The following is a 16,727-nucleotide window of genomic DNA, read 5'->3' as shown; positions in this document are numbered from 1 at the left end:
TTAATTTGTTTTTAGGTCTAATTAAGGCTCATAAAATATTTTCCAAATTCTCAACATGTCAAAGACAGACTATAAAATGGGAATCTGTTTAAAGTCATAAAAGTGGACCATGCACTGTAAAAGTTATTGGGATTCTAAGTTTATTCTCTTCAAGGTTGCTCCAGTGGGGAACCTTCTCCAATTAGTATGTTTTCTTTGTGAGCAACAAAAGGCTGTTCACTGATTTCAACATTTTGCTCCGGTCAGGTTTTATTTTCTTTTTTAATATTACAGAAATATACAAGCATTTATATCAACCTTAGGATTTCACAAATCTCAATTACATCTAAAACTGTTTCAGGTGAGAGTTTAGAGGACGTTTAAGATCACAGTTAAAGTTAAATGAAGTTTTAATTTACAGTTGACAAAATACTAATTAAAACTTACAGAATCTTTTCCAGATCTTTTTTTGGGGGATTTATGTTTTGATTCTGCTCTTTGTCTAGCTTTTTCTTTTCCACTGTCTTTCTCTTTTTCTCTGTCCCGATCTCTTTCTTTCTTTTCCTTTTCTCTTTCATCAGATTCTGGAGAATCCTGTTAAAACAAGCACAGCTAAACATAAAAAACTTATTTTAAACTGAGCTAATGTCACTGCAGTCGATTATTTATGCATGCATAAATACTAAAGCCAAAAGAAACTGCAAAGGTAACAGGGTTGAAGGTAGGTAAGGAAGTAACCCCTGGCGACAACGATTACATCTCTGAAGAGAAACAATTAACTCTTGGCCAAAAGATTTCTACAGCAAGGGAAAAAGAATTAGACTCGCTTGACACTAAAGCTTCTGTTGAAACCACTGTCTAGAATAAGTTAGTATCTCATCTCCTATGAAACTTTCCTATGGGGGATTGTAGTCTGCTTGCGAAAATAAGCAAGAGGATTGTAAAAGCACTTGAAGGATAAAAGCATGACATTACTGCATCGCTGTAGTTAAAAAAAATGACAGATGAGCAATATATATATATATATATATATATATATATATATATATATATATATATATCATACTTAACTGAACTGTACTTTAAAGAGTAAAACCAAAGGCATTCCATATTTATTTCATGTAAATTAGACTACATTTATTTAGAACACACTTCACATCTAACGGTTGCCTTAGAAGTTTTGCAATCCATATTGATCACCTAATTTTCCAATATTCAATATTAGATAAATTACTATTCATTTGTTATTTAAGGCTACTCCCTCCATTTCTTAAATTCAGAGGATGATTCTTCAGCAGAGTGCCTGAATCTGAATGTAGCTTTTTCCTCTTGCTAAAGAGACAAACTAGAACACCACACAGTCTCAATTTTCACATTAAAGCTGAGCGTCTGTAGCTGGATGTTTTGTTCAAGGAAAGGAAAAAACTGTTGGGGAGGGTTTTGGCAGATGGGTTATGGGAGGGTTTCGATGAAAAGATAAATGGATTTCAATTAATAGAATCACAGTAAGGTTTTTATCTGGTAGAGGCATTCTAGTTGCAGATTCCTTACCTTAGAATTTCCCCCCCATGCATCAAACTGGATCCAGAGATTTTTTATTCGAGCAATACCCTTGGCATGTCGGTAGGTGGCGTCGTCGGGAGTAGTACATAGACACTGCCTCAGAGCAGTGATGTCAGTTTCTTTTCATGGCTTTCGAGGCCAAAGTGCAGAGCAGCGAAGAACATTGAAATTGGTGCACCAGAGCTAAGGCCCTGTTCCTAGAAATCAGTTCACAAGCGGGGAGGATGGGTGGGTCGGTAAGGAATCTGCAACTAAAATAGGTCTCTACCAGATATGTCGTTACCGAAGATAAGTAACTTGTACATCTGATAGAGACTTCTAGTTGCAGATTCCTTACCTTAGAATGGATGCCCAAGCAATGCCATCCTCGGAGGTGGGCTGCGAACCAAGATCATACTAGAAAGTCGTGCAGGACCGAACAACCAAAGTAGCTGTCCTGACGGACCCGACTGTCCAGGCAGTAATGTTTAGTAAATGTGTGCAACAAAGTAAATGTAGCTGCCTGGCAGATATCCAGGACAGGAACTACGCATGCTAACGCAGTGGAAGCAGCAGTTGCTCTGGCAGAATGAGAGCACAAGCCCTCAGGGGGTTGCTTTTTTGTCAAAGTGTAGCACATCTTGATGCAAAGAAGTACCCATCGAGAGATGGTGTTTTTGAACCGCCTTCCCTTTCTTCGCACCCACATATCCAACAAAGAGTTGATCGTCCACCTGGAAATCTTTAGTATGATTGATATCGAATGCCAATGCTTTTTGGATCCAGGCGGTGGTTCTCGCCTCATCATGAGAAGGATGTGGAGGTGTGTAAAAAGTAGGCAAGGTGATGGACTGGCCTCCATGAAAAGGTTTAACGACTTTGGGAAGGAATGAAGCCTTTGTGCATAACACAACTTTGTCAGGGTGCACAGACAAAAATGCGGGCTTAGAAGATAGAGCCTTAAGCTCACTCACTCTCAGAGCAGAAGTGACGGCAACAAGAAAACAGGTTTTGAAAGTAAGGAGCCGTAAAGGACAATTGGACATCAGCTCAAAGTGGGCACACATTACGTAAGGACAAGACTGAGGTCCAACCAAGGCATGATAAAAAGGGTGGGAGAAAACAAATCCTTAAAGAACCTACTAATAATAGACTTAAGGAGTGAAGGCAACCAAAGAAATGCTGAGATAGCTGATAACTAGCCCTTAAGGGTGCCCAAAGCAGAGCCCTGCTGGGCCAAAGAAGAATAAACAAAAGAACCGCAGAAAGAGGAGCAGAGAGAGGATCAACAGATTTGTTGGTGCACCATGCCACAAATTTATGCTAAAAGGCGTATACCGTTTTGGCGGAGGGACGCCTGGCTGCCAAGATAACAAAACATCACAGATTTTGGGTGGAAGGTCAAAAGCCGTCAACTGCCGCTGCTCAATCTCCATGCATGAAGGCGGAGATTGGACAGGTTCGGGTGGAGAACCGTCCCCTACTGCTGAGGATCTTCCCGAAGGGGCAGTCTGAGAGGATCGGTGACCATGCTCAATAGCTCTGGATCCCATACTCTCTGTGCCCAGTCTGGAGCCACCACGATTACTTGGGCCAGGACATTCCTGATCTTCTTATGAACTCTGGACAGAAGTGGCATAGGCAGAAAGGCGGGCAGAGTTCCACTCGAGACGAAAAGCAACTCTGAGCAATGGTACGGCTGGTGCCAGTGCGGATCCGGAGGGGACTCCGGTGGACGGAGTTGCTGGCGTGGAACTTGATGGCCCCCCCCAACCGAACCCCTTGGCCCCAAAGGCGCCGTAGCGGGAATGGGCTGCCTAAAGTGAGGCGCATGGCCTCATAAAACTCCTTTAATTGGGCAGGGGTCGCCCCAGCTCCCAGAAAGCCAGGGAGTCGCGGAGCGGACCCAGAAGCAGGCTCTGAAAATAGAGGCCTCCAGCATCGATGCTCCTCCTGCGTCGCATCAGCCAAGTGACAGGGTGAAGTCGAAGGATGACAGGATTTCTTCAATGACTTCTTCTTACCTTGACCCGAAGAAGACAAGTGGAGGTGCCTTCGCAGCCAGTCTCGAGAACTTCCTTCCTCGAGCGTGACCGGGACCTATGTGGAGTCGAGCACCAAGCTGCCATAAGCTTGAGGGACCACTTCAAGGCCTTTGGGTGCATGGCCTGGCACACTGAACACAACTTCGGGTCGTGGTTGCGCTCCACGCACCATAAACAGACCATAAACAGACCCGATACAGATCAGTCACCGACATCATGCGGTGACAGTCCTCGCACGGTTTGAAGCTGGTCGTTCGTGGACTTCCCTCGCCGCACCAAAAACTGACAAAAAGACGACAAAGGAGTCAAAGTCGGTCAAAAATTTACTAAGGGTGGATCACTCCGGATCAGCACATGGCACGGAAAGAAAAGAACTGACGTCACTGCGCTGAGGCAGAGTCTATGTACTACTCCCGACGTAATCACGGCGACTACGACGCCAATGATGTCCGCAGAGTCGAACAACGCAACCTACCGACGAGCAAGGGTATTGCTCGACGAAAAATATCTCCAGATCCAGTCAGGAATCTGCACCTAGAAGTCTCTATCAGATTGTAACTTTAGTTAGTTGGAAAAGGTGTTATCAGTCAGCTTAAATTGCAGCGGATTAATTCTTGGACATCACTTCCACAAAGAAGACCAAAGAGGGTGATGCCAGCATAATGTGTTGGAGTGCCTAAACGATGTAGGGAGACTGGGCCCCATGCAAAATATAAAAGAACAAGTTATTTACCTTTGGTAATGCCTTATCTGGTACAGACTATAGGCCTGATGATTTATAACCTGGCATCTTGAATACTCCTCTGTCACAAACAAGATGGATATACCGTCAGCCGTATTACTATCTCCCATGACATAATGGGATCATAATACGGCAGATGGGATATCTATCACATTTGTGACAGAGTATTTCCCTTCGCCAAGTTCTAAATCAGGCTCTATATCTAGCTGCAAATTCCTTACCTTTGATTTCTCCTCAAGTGTCAGACTGAACCCGGAAGATTTTTCGTGAGCATTACACCCCTATGCGCCGGTAGGTGGCATTAATCAGCTCCGTGTCCATCGTCTACCGTGCTGGAAATGATGCTGCAATACCTATTTAGGTGCCTTCCACACACGCTTGAAGTCAGTTTCTCTTCATGACTTTCCACACCAGAAGCATGAATCAATGAAGACCGCTAGCCCCTGGTGTGTCAAAACCAGGGCCCTGAAAGCGTGATCCCGGTCTCTAGAAATTGGTTCACAGATAAGGGGTGATGGGTGGTTCGGCATGGAATCTGCAGCTAGATATAGTCTAACGGATAAGGTGTTACCAAAGGTAAATAACTTGTCCATCTGATACAAACTTCTATCTTCAGATTCCTTACCTTTAACTAGATACCCAAGAAATACTATCCCCAGAAGTGGGTCTGCAAATTAATTTCAAACAAGAAAGTCCTGCAGGACTGAACGGGCAAAGTGCCCATCACTACGGACATGACTGTCCAGGCAATGTTGTTTAATAAAAGTGCAAAATTGCCCACGTTGCTGCCTGGCAGATGTCCAGGATCGGAACTCCACGTGCTAACGCAGTGGTTGTAACTTTAGCTCTGGTGGAATGAGCTCAAGCCTTCAAGAGGTTGCTTTTTTGCCAGTGCGAAGCAGATCTTGATGCAGACTATGACCCAACAAAGACGGTTTGCTTCTGCACCGCCCAACCTTTCTCCGCACCCTAATACCCTAGAAAGATTTGGTTGTGCACCCGGAACTCACAGGTACGATCAACATAGAATGCCAACATTCTATTCGGGTCCAGGTGGTGACATTTCACCTCCTCGTTGGAGGATGAGACACAGGGGGAAGGCGGGGGTGGGATGGGTTTGTTGGGTGTATAAAGAGGCACGGTGATCGATTAGCTTATATGAAAGGGCGTGACCACTTTTGTCAAAAAAACAAAAGGCCTGTGTGCGAAGCACCAGTTTGTCTGGATAAATAGAAAGGTAAGGTGGCTTAGATGACAAACCCTATAGCTCACTCACTCGGTAAGCAGATGAAACTGCCACAAGGAAGGCTGCTTTCAATGTTAGAAAGCTGAGGGGACAATTCACCGTCCTGCAGGAACTTAGGCCCTCATTCCGACCCTGGCGGTAAAGCCGCGGTCAGAAAACCGGGTCCGGCGGTTTCCCGCCGGATTTCCCCCGGCTGGGCGAATCCGCCATGGGGATTCTGACCCCCCTTACCGCCAGCCTGTTTCTGGCGGTCTTTACCGCCAGGAACAGGATGGCGGGAACGGGTGTCCTGGGGCCCCTGCACTGCCCATGCCATTGGCATGGGCAGTGCAGGGGCCCCCTAACAGGGCCCCAGCATGCTTTTCACTGTCTGCCTAGCAGACAGTGAAAAGCGCAACGGGTGCAACTGCACCCGTCGCACAATTGCAACACCGCCGGCTCCATTCGGAGCCGGCTTCAGTGTTGCAGGCCCCTTCCCCGCTGGGCCGGCGGGCGCTACCTTAGGTAGCGCCCGCCGGCCCAGCGGGAAAGTTGGAATGGCCCCAGCGGTCTTTTGACCGCAGGGCGGCCAAATGGCGGTTCCCTCCAGGCGGGCTTAATCTCCAAGAGAGTGGGCATTGCCTACTTGCACCACCTGGACATCAAGTGGTCTGTACACTGTCACCTTTTTCAGGTACATCACATCTGGGACCCAACCTTTGGTTCCACCGGCCTGGTCCACGGTTTGCGACAGCAGCAGGACCGTCGAGGCTTCCACTGACTCCAAGGGTTTCCGATGTCAATTCTCCCCTATGCACCTAGGCTCCCTGGTGTAGGTACTCCTGTCTTCTGGGTACCCACGGGTGGGGGCGCTATTCAACCTTATTTGTGCCAACTGGTTTCCTCGGGGTCCACTGAGAAGGGTCCTGAATGCATAAAACTCCAACCATGACTGTCCTGTGTTAGCCTATGGCACACCCGGTTCAATACCAACTCTACACTTGGGCACCTGTGGGATTTCTTGTACTTTCCTTTGGTAATTTCTTACTCCCTTAACCCCTGGGATTCTAGCATACTTACCTTGGTTGGGCACCTCTATTCTTATACCACAGTAAATCTTTTCGCCCCCTTATAGGGACCCATCTATTTCTATGCTATTCCTGTTTGCTTCTAAGTGTATATTTTGGGCGTAAATATCTCCAAGTGGAGATATACCAATGATAGTTTAGCAGTAGTGGTGCAATAAAGAATACTTTATTTTTGCAACACCTGGTGTGTTTTTTTCTTGTGTGAAAGTTACAGACTATTATGGTATTACAAGTGCTTTACACTCCTTGTGGATAAGCTTTAGCTGCTCACCGCAGCTAACCCTAGAGAGCTCTTGCTATCTGGACACCTAAACACTATCACTAAGGGTTGCCCGGCAGAGTAAGTGGTGCCACACCATAAGTGTACACCATAAACTGAGCCTGCCTTCTACACCCTCCTCACCACCACTGCGTAGAAAGCTTCCTTCTCCTTAGCCATGGTAGGGGGAGAAAGCATAATAGTATCTGTAGAGGTGTCCTGTCCACTGGCTTCAATCAAATCCTCATGCCAGTCCATTTCCTGCTCAAAGGGCTGGTATTCTAAAGGGTCTAGTAACCCCTCCCAGTCTTCCGAGGCCTAGCTCAAGAGAATAGGGCTCAGTCGCAACTCTAGGAGGCAAAGCACCTGCCGGTGTTGGAGTCTGCGTCGGGTTACGCCCATCTGGTTCCATGTCTGAGTTGGGAATGACAATGGGGATGGTGCCGCCAGTAGGTGCCAGGAGCGTCTACATCAGGGCAGGGAAAAGTTGAGATGGTACAACTGGTGTCAGTCAGGATCCAGAACTGGATCCTCAGGAGCCCATCTGAGCCGAAGCAGCAGGCGTGGAACCAGAAGGATTCCCCTCTGAAGCTGCAGGGCCCAGAGGTGCACCAACAGGGTCAGAAATGAGTCACAAGGCCTCATATTACTCTTTCAGATGGGCAGGGGTCGCTCAGTCTCCCTAAATGTTGGGGAGGTAGAGAGTCTATCCAAGTACAGTTAAAAAAAAAAAAAACAGGACCTACAATGCCAATGCTCTCTTGTTGCATCGGCTGACGGATAAAGAGAAATCGAAGACTGCTTCGACTTCTTGCTCTTCTTCTGGTGCCTTGATTTACTTGATCTTACCGTGGACTTAGAGCGTATCCAGTAGGACACCTGGGGAGAATTCAAATGTAAGGCATCTGCAGCAAAGAAGTCTCTATCCGAGATAAGTAATAAATTACTTTATCAGCCTTGCAATGATAGCCTTAGCACAATAGCTCCATCTGCAATGCCTTGAAATGTTATGAAAAATTATGCAGGTTCTGGTGCCAAGTAAAAGCCTCCCAACCTTTAGACTTCCGAACTCCTTAGACAAGAAGGCAAGTGGGTGAGATGATGACAAATGTCAAAAACATCTTTGATTTAAAGAAGCAATTTTTTTAAATGAAAAAATAATGAATCCACAAAACCCTCATGTACATATGGAAAACGCTTTATGGTTCGAAAGGTTTGTAGCTCACGAATGCCCCAGGTCTATATCTTAAGGCTGAAGAGGCCATTAGCTCAAAAAGCCTGTGTATAAACCTAAGACCTGGTTTAGGTCCCAGGAAACAGTGACATACCTACCCATTATTTCTGAATGTTGAGAGCAGTTCAGAGATGGTAGTCTCAGTGCTGAACGCTCGAGTCTCAGCTCTTGTTACCAGAAAACAGGTACGTTCAGGAACTCCTCGCAGCCTAAAGACTACCACATACTTTGAGTGCAAGCTGTGTTGTTTTGGTGGTGTGTTTTTGGGTTAAGGAATTGTACTATGTTGCACTGAAAACTCAACAGGGCTTCGGCCCACAGATTTGATCAGCCATAGCAAGAAACCGTTGAAAAATTGTGCCTAACCACTTAAACTGCATTTCTTTTGTCTGGCACCTCTGTCCATTGACAGACTGATCAGCAGAGTAAACCGGAAGCATACACAAGTCATCAGAATTGACCAAAGCACAGTCCCACAGGACAACAATTGGAATGAAGCAAACTTCATAGAAATTATCACATTATCCAATTTCATGAGGAAGCAAGTTAATTTACCACGGAGCAGTCAATCTACTGGGTAAACTTGTGAAGGATGCCCTTTTACTGAGAAATCATGGATTATTTTCAGAGCCACTGTAATATGGTCATATTGTTTCAAACAAAAAACAGATGGTAGCCATGTTATTTTTAAGCTCCAGAGTTTAGGTGTAGATACGCTGGCTAGGGTCAGTGTGTAGGGCAGTAATCCAGACATGGCACGGTGAACAAGTTACTTACCTTCAATAATGCTTTATCTGGCAGAGACAGGATCTAGCCGCAGATTCCTTAACTTTGAATTCTCCCCCAGGTGCCAGAGTATATCTGGAAATTTTTCCAGCAGTACCTCTGCACGTCGGAAGAAGGCAGTGTGCGACTCCATAGTGACTTCATTTACTGGATGTGACTTTGAAGGGGATCCATATAATCACCTCCCCGACGTGCTGACGTCAGTTTCTTCTGAGACTGTTTTCCATGCCAAAACACAGAGCCACTTATAGAAACTGCCAATGGAAACAGTGTGGCAAACAGAGATATCTGTGTTAATTACGAGCTGCCTTGAAGGCAACCTCATGCCAAGAAAGGGATCTTCGAGATAAGCGAAACCAGTTCACAGAGGTTCCCCTGTAAGGGGAGTCCCTGACTAAGAATCAGTTCATAGCGTGGGGAGGATCGATAGGCCAGTAAAGAATCTGCAGCTAGATCCTGTCTCAATCAGATAAGGCGTTATCAAAGGTATGTAACTTGTTCCTCTGATCAAGACACCTAACTGCAGATTCCTTACCTTAGAATTAGATACCAAAGCAAAACCATCCCTGGAGGTGGGTCTGCCGACAAATTTCAGATAAATAAGTCCTACAGGACCGAATAGGCAAAATGCCCGCCCGAACCAGACTGTCCAGACAGCAATGTTTTAGTAAACGTGTGCAGGGAAGCCCAGGTTTTTGCCTGGCAGTTAGCCCTGGACCAGAACCCCGCATTCTAATGTAGTGGTCACGGTTCTGGTAGAATGAGCATGAAAGCCCTCAGGGGATTGCCTCTTGGCCAGTGAGTAGCAGAGTTTAATGCAGAATATGATTATCTATTACAAGTCCTTGACAAGCACAAGCCGGTCCAGAAATATATAAGAGAGTCTGGATTTTCTTAGGAATTCAGGTGGGTAAGAGCATTCTCACACCATAGGAACAAAGGGAAGCAAAGAAATAAGGACTCTGAAAAGCAAGATAATAGCGTTACCATGGCAGCAGGACAAAATGTGTCTGAAGGCAGACAATATAAACAGAAAAAATACCTGCTTCCAAGATGGGATTGAACCCATGTTCAGCCAATACATGGGACCCGGAGATCAACACGCAATGCCACTGAGCTATAGCTATTTTGCCATAAAAAGCCATAGTTTAGCTAAAGCTACTCTGTAAAAGCACAGATAAAAGGGAAAAAAACAGTGCCCATTTGTGAAGAACAAAGCATTGAGCAATGTTTAAATAGAAATATGGTGAAGATCACCCCAGCAACTATTGGTATAGAACAGCTGTCCTAAGAAAAAACTGCCAGAGATAAAGCAAACGCCTCCGGGACCATCAAAAAATATAACTCACATAGGAGGAAAATAAACAAATGGTAATGTAACAACAAAGGAGATATATATATATATATATATATATACACATCTCTATAGACATATGGAAAATGTCACTTACCCAGTGTACATCTGTTCGTGGCATGAGACGCTGCAGATTCGCATGCTGTGCATTATCCTGCCATCTAGTGTTGGGCTCGGAGTGTTACAAGTTGTTTTTCTTCGAAGAAGTCTTTGAGTCACGAGAGCGAGGGACCCCTCCCTTTCGGCTCCATTGCGCATGGGCGTCGACTCCATCTTAGATTGTTTTTCCCGCAGAGGGTGAGGTAGGAGTTGTGTATATAGTAAAGGTGCCCATGCAATGGAGTAAGTATGTATGTACATAATGTGAATAAAAGTGATATATTTACAAATTTAATCAACCTATAATGTACAATTTTCATTAACTTATAACAGGCTCCCTGGGAGGCGGGAAGGTGCATGTGAATCTGCAGCATCTTATGCCACGAACAGATGTACACTGGGTAAGTGACATTTTCCGTTCGATGGCATGTGTAGCTGCAGATACACATGGTGTGCATAGACTAGTAAGCAGTTATCGCCCCAAAAGCGGTGGCTTAGCCTGTAGGAGTTGAAGTTGTCTGAAATAATGTTTGTAATACTGCCTGTCCTACTGTGGCTTGTTGTGTTGTTAACACATCTACACAGTAATGTTTTGTGAATGTATGAGGCGTAGACCATGTGGCTGCCCTACAGATTTCTGTCATAGGTATATTTCCTAGAAAGGCCATTGTGGCGCCTTTCTTTCTAGTGGAGTGCGCCTTTGGCGTAATAGGCAGATCTCTCTTTGCTTTAACATAGCAGGTCTGAATACATTTCACTATCCATCTGGCAATGCCTTGTTTGGATATTGGATTTCCTGCATGAGGTTTTTGGAAGGCTACAAACAATTGTTTTGTCTTGCAAAATTGTTTTGTTCTATCAATGTAATACATTAGTGCTCTTTTGAAGTCTAATGTATGTAAGGCTCTTTCGGCTACTGAGTCTGGTTGTGGAAAAAAGACTGGGAGTTCCACTGTTTGGTTTAGGTGGAACGGTGATATAACTTTTGGTAAGAATTTGGGATTTGTGTGGAGAACCACTTTATGTTTGTGTCTTTGTATAAAGGGTTCTTGTATAGTAAATGCTTGTATTTCACTTACTCTTCTAAGAGATGTGATAGCTATTAGGAAGGCTACTTTGCAGGTTAAGTATTGCATCTCACAAGAGTGCATGGGTTCAAATGGTGGACCCATGAGTCGTGTTAATATATTGAGGTTCCATGAGGGAACTGGTGGTGTTCTCGGGGGTATGATTCTTTTTAGACCCTCCATAAATGCTTTGATGACTGGGATTCTAAAGAGTGATGTTGAATGTGTAATCTGCAGATAGGCAGATATTGCTGTGAGTTGTATTTTAATGGAAGAAAAAGCTAGATTAGATTTTTCTAAGTGTAATAAGTAGCTTACAATGTTTTTTGCGGAAGCATGTAGTGGTTGATATTGATTATTATGGCAGTAATAAACAAATCTTTTCCATTTATTTGCGTAACAATGTCTTGTAGTAGGTCTTCTAGCTTGTTTAATGACCAACATACATTTTTGTGTAAGGTTTAAATGTCCAAATTCTAAGACTTCAGGAGCCAGATTGCTAGATTGAGCGATGCTGGATTCGGGTGTCTGATCTGTTGTCTGTGTTGAGTTAACAGATCTGGTCTGTTTGGTAGTTTGATATGAGGTACTACTGACAGATCTAGTAGTGTTGTGTACCATGGTTGGTGAGCCCAGGTTGGTGCTATTAGTATTAGTTTGAGTTTGTTTTGACTCAATTTGTTTACCAGATACGGAAGGAGTGGGAGAGGGGGAAAAGCGTAAGCAAATATCCCTGACCAACCCATCCATAACACATTGCTCTTGGAGTGAGGGTGTGGATACCTTGACGCAAAGTTTTGGCATTTTGCGTTTTCATTTGCTACGAATAGGTCTATTTGTGGTGTTCCCCAGCTTCGAAATTAAGTTTGTAGTATCTGGGGATGAATTTCCCATTTGTGTGTTTGTTGGTGATCTCGACTGAGATTGTCGGCTAACTGGTTTTGAATTGCTGGGATGTACTGTGCAATTAGGCGAATGTGATTGTGAATCGCCTAATGCCAAATCTTTTGTGCTAAGAGACACAGTTGTGATGAGTGGGTCCCTCCTTGTTTGTTTAGGTAATACATTGTTGCCATGTTGTCTGTTTTGACAAGAATGTGTTTTGTGGGCTATTAGCGGTTGAAATGCTTTCAATGCTAGAAACACTGCTAACAGCTCTAAATGGTTTATATGAAGTTGCCTTTGTTGAGCGTCCCATTGTCCCTGTGTACTGTGCTGGTGTAGGAGGTGTGCTCCCCACCCTATCATGGAAGCATCTGTTGTGATCACGTATTGAGGCACAGGGTCTTGGAATGGCCGCCCTTGGTTTAAATGTATAGGATTCCACCATTGAAGCGAGGAGTGTGTTTGGCGGTCTATCAACACTAGATCTTGAAGTTGACCCTGTGCTTGTGTCCATTGTGTTGCTAGGCACTGTTGTAAGGGCCGCATGTGTAGTCTTGCGTTTGGGACAATGGCTATGCATGAAGACATCATGCCTAGAAGTTTCATTACGAACCTCACTTGATAATGTTGGTTTGGGAGCATGTTTAGTATTACATTTTGGAAGGCTTGTACCCTTTGTGGACTTGGAGTGGCAATCCCTTTTTGTGTGTTGATTGTTTCTCCTAAATATTATTGTATTTGACACGGTTGTAGATATGATTTTTGGTAGTTTATAGAGAACCCTAGTTTGTGAAGGGTTTCTATGACGTATTTTGTGTGTAGAAGACACTGTTGCTGAGTGCTGGTTTTTATTAACCAATCGTCTAAGTAAGGGAATACGTGCATGTGCGGTCTCCTGATATGAGCAGCTACTACTGCAAGGCATTGTGTGAATACCCTTGGTGCTGTTGTTATCCCGAACGGTAACACTTCGAATTGGTAATGCACGCCCTGGATTACAAACCTCAAGTATTTCCAGTGGGAAGGATGTATGGGTATGTGGAAGTAAGCATCCTTGAGATCTAATGTTGACATGTAGTCCTGTTGTTTGAGCAAGGGAATCACGTCTTGAAGTGTCACCATATGAAAATGCTCTGATTTGATGTAAAGATTTAGTGTTCTGAGGTCTAATATGGGTCTCAGTGTTTACTCCCTGTATTTCCAAATTCCAAAAAAGGACAAAACACCTGTTCCTTTTTGATGGTTGGGTACTAGTTCTATTGCTTCTTTTTGTAACAATGCTTGGACTTCTAGTTGTAACAGATCTAAGTGTTGTTTGGACATGTGTGCTCTTGGAGGCACATTTGGTGGCAAATGTAGGAATTATATGCAATAACCATGTTGGATAAGGAAAATGTCACTTACCCAGTGTACATCTGTTTGTGGCATTAGTCGCTGCAGATTCACATGCTGTGCATAGTCCGCCGTCTGGTGTTGGGCTCGGAGTGTTACAAGTTGTTTTTCTTCGAAGAAGTCTTTTCGAGTCACGAGACCGAGGGACTCCTCCCACTTCGGTTCCATTGCGCATGGGCGTCGACTCCATCTTAGATTGTTTTCCCCGCAGAGGGTGAGGTAGGAGTTGTGTATTCTAGTAATAGTGCCGATGCAATGGAATGAATACGTATGTACCAAATGAAGGTTAAAGTAATATATTTACAAATGTACAAATGTTGAAGATATACATCCAAACGGCTACAGGCTCCCGGGGAGGCGGGTGGGCGCATGTGAATCTGCAGCGACTAATGCCACGAACAGATGTACACTGGGTAAGTGACATTTTCCGTTCGGTGGCATGTGCAGCTGCAGATACACATGCTGTGCATAGACTAGTAAGCAGTTATCTCCCCAAAAGCGGTGGTTCAGCCTGTAGGAGTGGAAGTAGTTTGAAATAAAGTTCTTAGTACGGCTTGCCCTACTGTGGCTTGTTGTGCAGATAACATCTACACAGTAGTGTTTAGTAAATGTATGAGGCGTAGACCATGTTGCTGCCTTACATATTTCGTTCATTGGAATATTTCCTAGAAAGGCCATAGTAGCACCTTTTTTCTGGTTGAGTGTGCCTTTGGTGTAATAGGCAGCTCTCTCTTTGCTTTAAGATAGCAGGTTTGGATGCACCTAACTATCCATCTGGCAATACCTTGTTTTGAAATTGGATTTCCTGTATGAGGTTTTTGAAAGGCAATAAATAGTTGTTTTGTCTTTCTAATTACTTTTGTTCTGTCAATGTAGTACATTAGTGCTCTTTTGATGTCTAATGTATGTAGTGGTCTTTCAGCTATTGAATCTGGCTGTGGGAAGAACACTGGTAATTCTACTGTTTGATTTAAGTGGAACGGTGAGATAACCTTTGGTAAGAATTTTGGATTTGTTCTTAGAACTACTTTATTCTTGTGTATTTGAATAAATGGTTCTTGTATGGTAAACGCCTGTATTTCACTTACTCTTCTTAGAGATGTGATGGCAATGAGAAATGCAACTTTCCACGTTAAGTATTGCATTTCACAAGAATGCATGGGTTCGAAAGGTGGACCCATGAGCCTTGTTAAGACAATGTTGAGGTTCCATGAAGGAACAGGTGGTGTCCTTGGTGGTAGAATTCTCTTTAGGCCTTCCATAAACGCTTTAATGACAGGTATTCTAAACAGGGAAGTTGAATGAGTAATCTGCAGGTAAGCAGATATTGCGGCGAGATGTATCTTTATGGAAGAGAAAGCTAAATTGGATTTTTGCAAATGTAGTAAATATCCTACTACATCTTTTGGAGACGCATGCAATGGATGAATTTGATCATTATGGCAGTAATAAACAAATCTTTTCCATTTACTTGCATAGCAGTGTCTAGTGGAAGGTTTTCTAGCTTGTTTTATGACCTCCATACATTCTTGTGTGAGGTCTAAGTGTCCAAATTCTAGGATTTCAGGAGCCAAATTGCTAGACTCAGCGATGCTGGGTTTGGATGCCTGATCTGTTGTTTGTGTTGTGTTAACAGATCTGGTCTGTTGGGTAGTTTGACATGAGGTACTACTGACAGGTCTAGTAGTGTCGTATACCAAGGTTGTCTTGCCCATGTTGGTGCTATTAGTATGAGTTTGAGTTTGTTTTGACTCAATCTGTTTACTAGATATGGAAGGAGAGGGAGAGGGGGAGGGGGAAAAGCGTACACAAATATCCCTGACCAATTCATCCATAGAGCATTGCCTTGGGAGTACCTGTGTGGGTACCTGGATGCGAAGTTTTGGCATTTTGTGTTTTCTTTTGTTGCAAATAGATCTATTTGAGGTGTTCCCCAAATTTGAAAGTAAGTGTTCAGTATTTGGGGGTGAATTTCCCATTCGTGGATTTGTTGGTGATCCCGAGAGAGATTGTCTGCTAGTTGGTTCTGGATCCCTGGAATAAATTGTGCTATTAGGCGAATATGGTTGTGAATTGCCCAATGCCATATTTTTGAGTTAGGAGACACAAGTCTAGTGTGTCCCCCCCTGTTTGTTTAAATAATACATTGTCGTCATGTTGTCTGTTTTGACAAGAATGTATTTGTGGGTTATCATGGGTTGGAATGCTTTCAACGCTAGAAATACTGCTAACAGTTCTAAGTGATTTATGTGAAACTTTCTTTGATGTATGTCCCATTGTCATTGGATGCTGTGTTGATTGAGGTGTGCTCCCCACCCTGTCATGGAAGCATCCGTTGTTATAACGTATGTTGGCACTGGGTCTTGGAAAGGCCGCCCTTTGTTTAAATTTGTACTGTTCCACCATAGAAGCGAGATGTATTTTTGGCGGTCTATCAACACCAGATCTAAAAGTTGACCCTGTGCCTGTGACCATTGTGATGCTAGGCACTGTTGTAAGGGCCGCATGTGCAACCTTGCGTATGGGACAATGGCTATGCCGTTTCCTCTACATGCTTTGGCATTTTAAGAGTCCTTAGGAAAATCTTTATCTTCTTCCCTCTATGGCCAGAAGAATCCTTGTTCAAACTCTGATCCTCTCCCGTCTGGACTATGGGAACTCACTTTTTCTCAGCGCCCCGGCTTATGTCATAAAAAGGCTGCAAACAGTCCAGAACGCAGCTGCCAGGCTTCTTGTCAATCTTCCCAGACATTTATCCGCTAAGCCTGCTTTTTCCATACTTCACTGGCTCCCTATTAAGCAGCGTATTTATTTCAAGACCCTATGCATTGTTCACAGAGCCCTGCAAGTTAAGGGTCCAATGTTCTTTAGAAAGCGGCTATATCTTTATGTCCCCTCTCGAAGTCTAAGGTCCTCCTCCTCTCGACTTGTGACCATCTTGCGGTCTAAGAGAGCCTGGGGGGCCAACTCCTTCTCCACCAAGGCTGCTCGTCTCTGGAATGATCTTCCCTCTGAACTCCGTCATGAACA

General features: G+C 44.1%; 1 protein-coding gene across 1 annotated transcript in view; it reads right to left on the bottom strand.

The window, feature by feature from the left end:
• The window catches only part of LOC138283602 (pre-mRNA-processing factor 40 homolog A-like), a 273,553-nt gene that overhangs the window by 98,846 nt on the left and 157,980 nt on the right, over positions 1-16,727 (bottom strand). The window contains exon 5 of the mRNA XM_069221541.1: positions 427-573. Coding sequence (XP_069077642.1) covers positions 427-573 — 147 coding nt within the window. The remainder of the gene's footprint in view (positions 1-426; positions 574-16,727) is intronic.

Source organism: Pleurodeles waltl, chromosome 3_1 (assembly GCF_031143425.1).
Source record: "Pleurodeles waltl isolate 20211129_DDA chromosome 3_1, aPleWal1.hap1.20221129, whole genome shotgun sequence".
Lineage (NCBI taxonomy): Eukaryota > Metazoa > Chordata > Amphibia > Caudata > Salamandridae > Pleurodeles > Pleurodeles waltl.
Note: the sequence above shows the minus strand (reverse complement) of the source record. Positions and strands in the feature narration are given on the sequence as shown.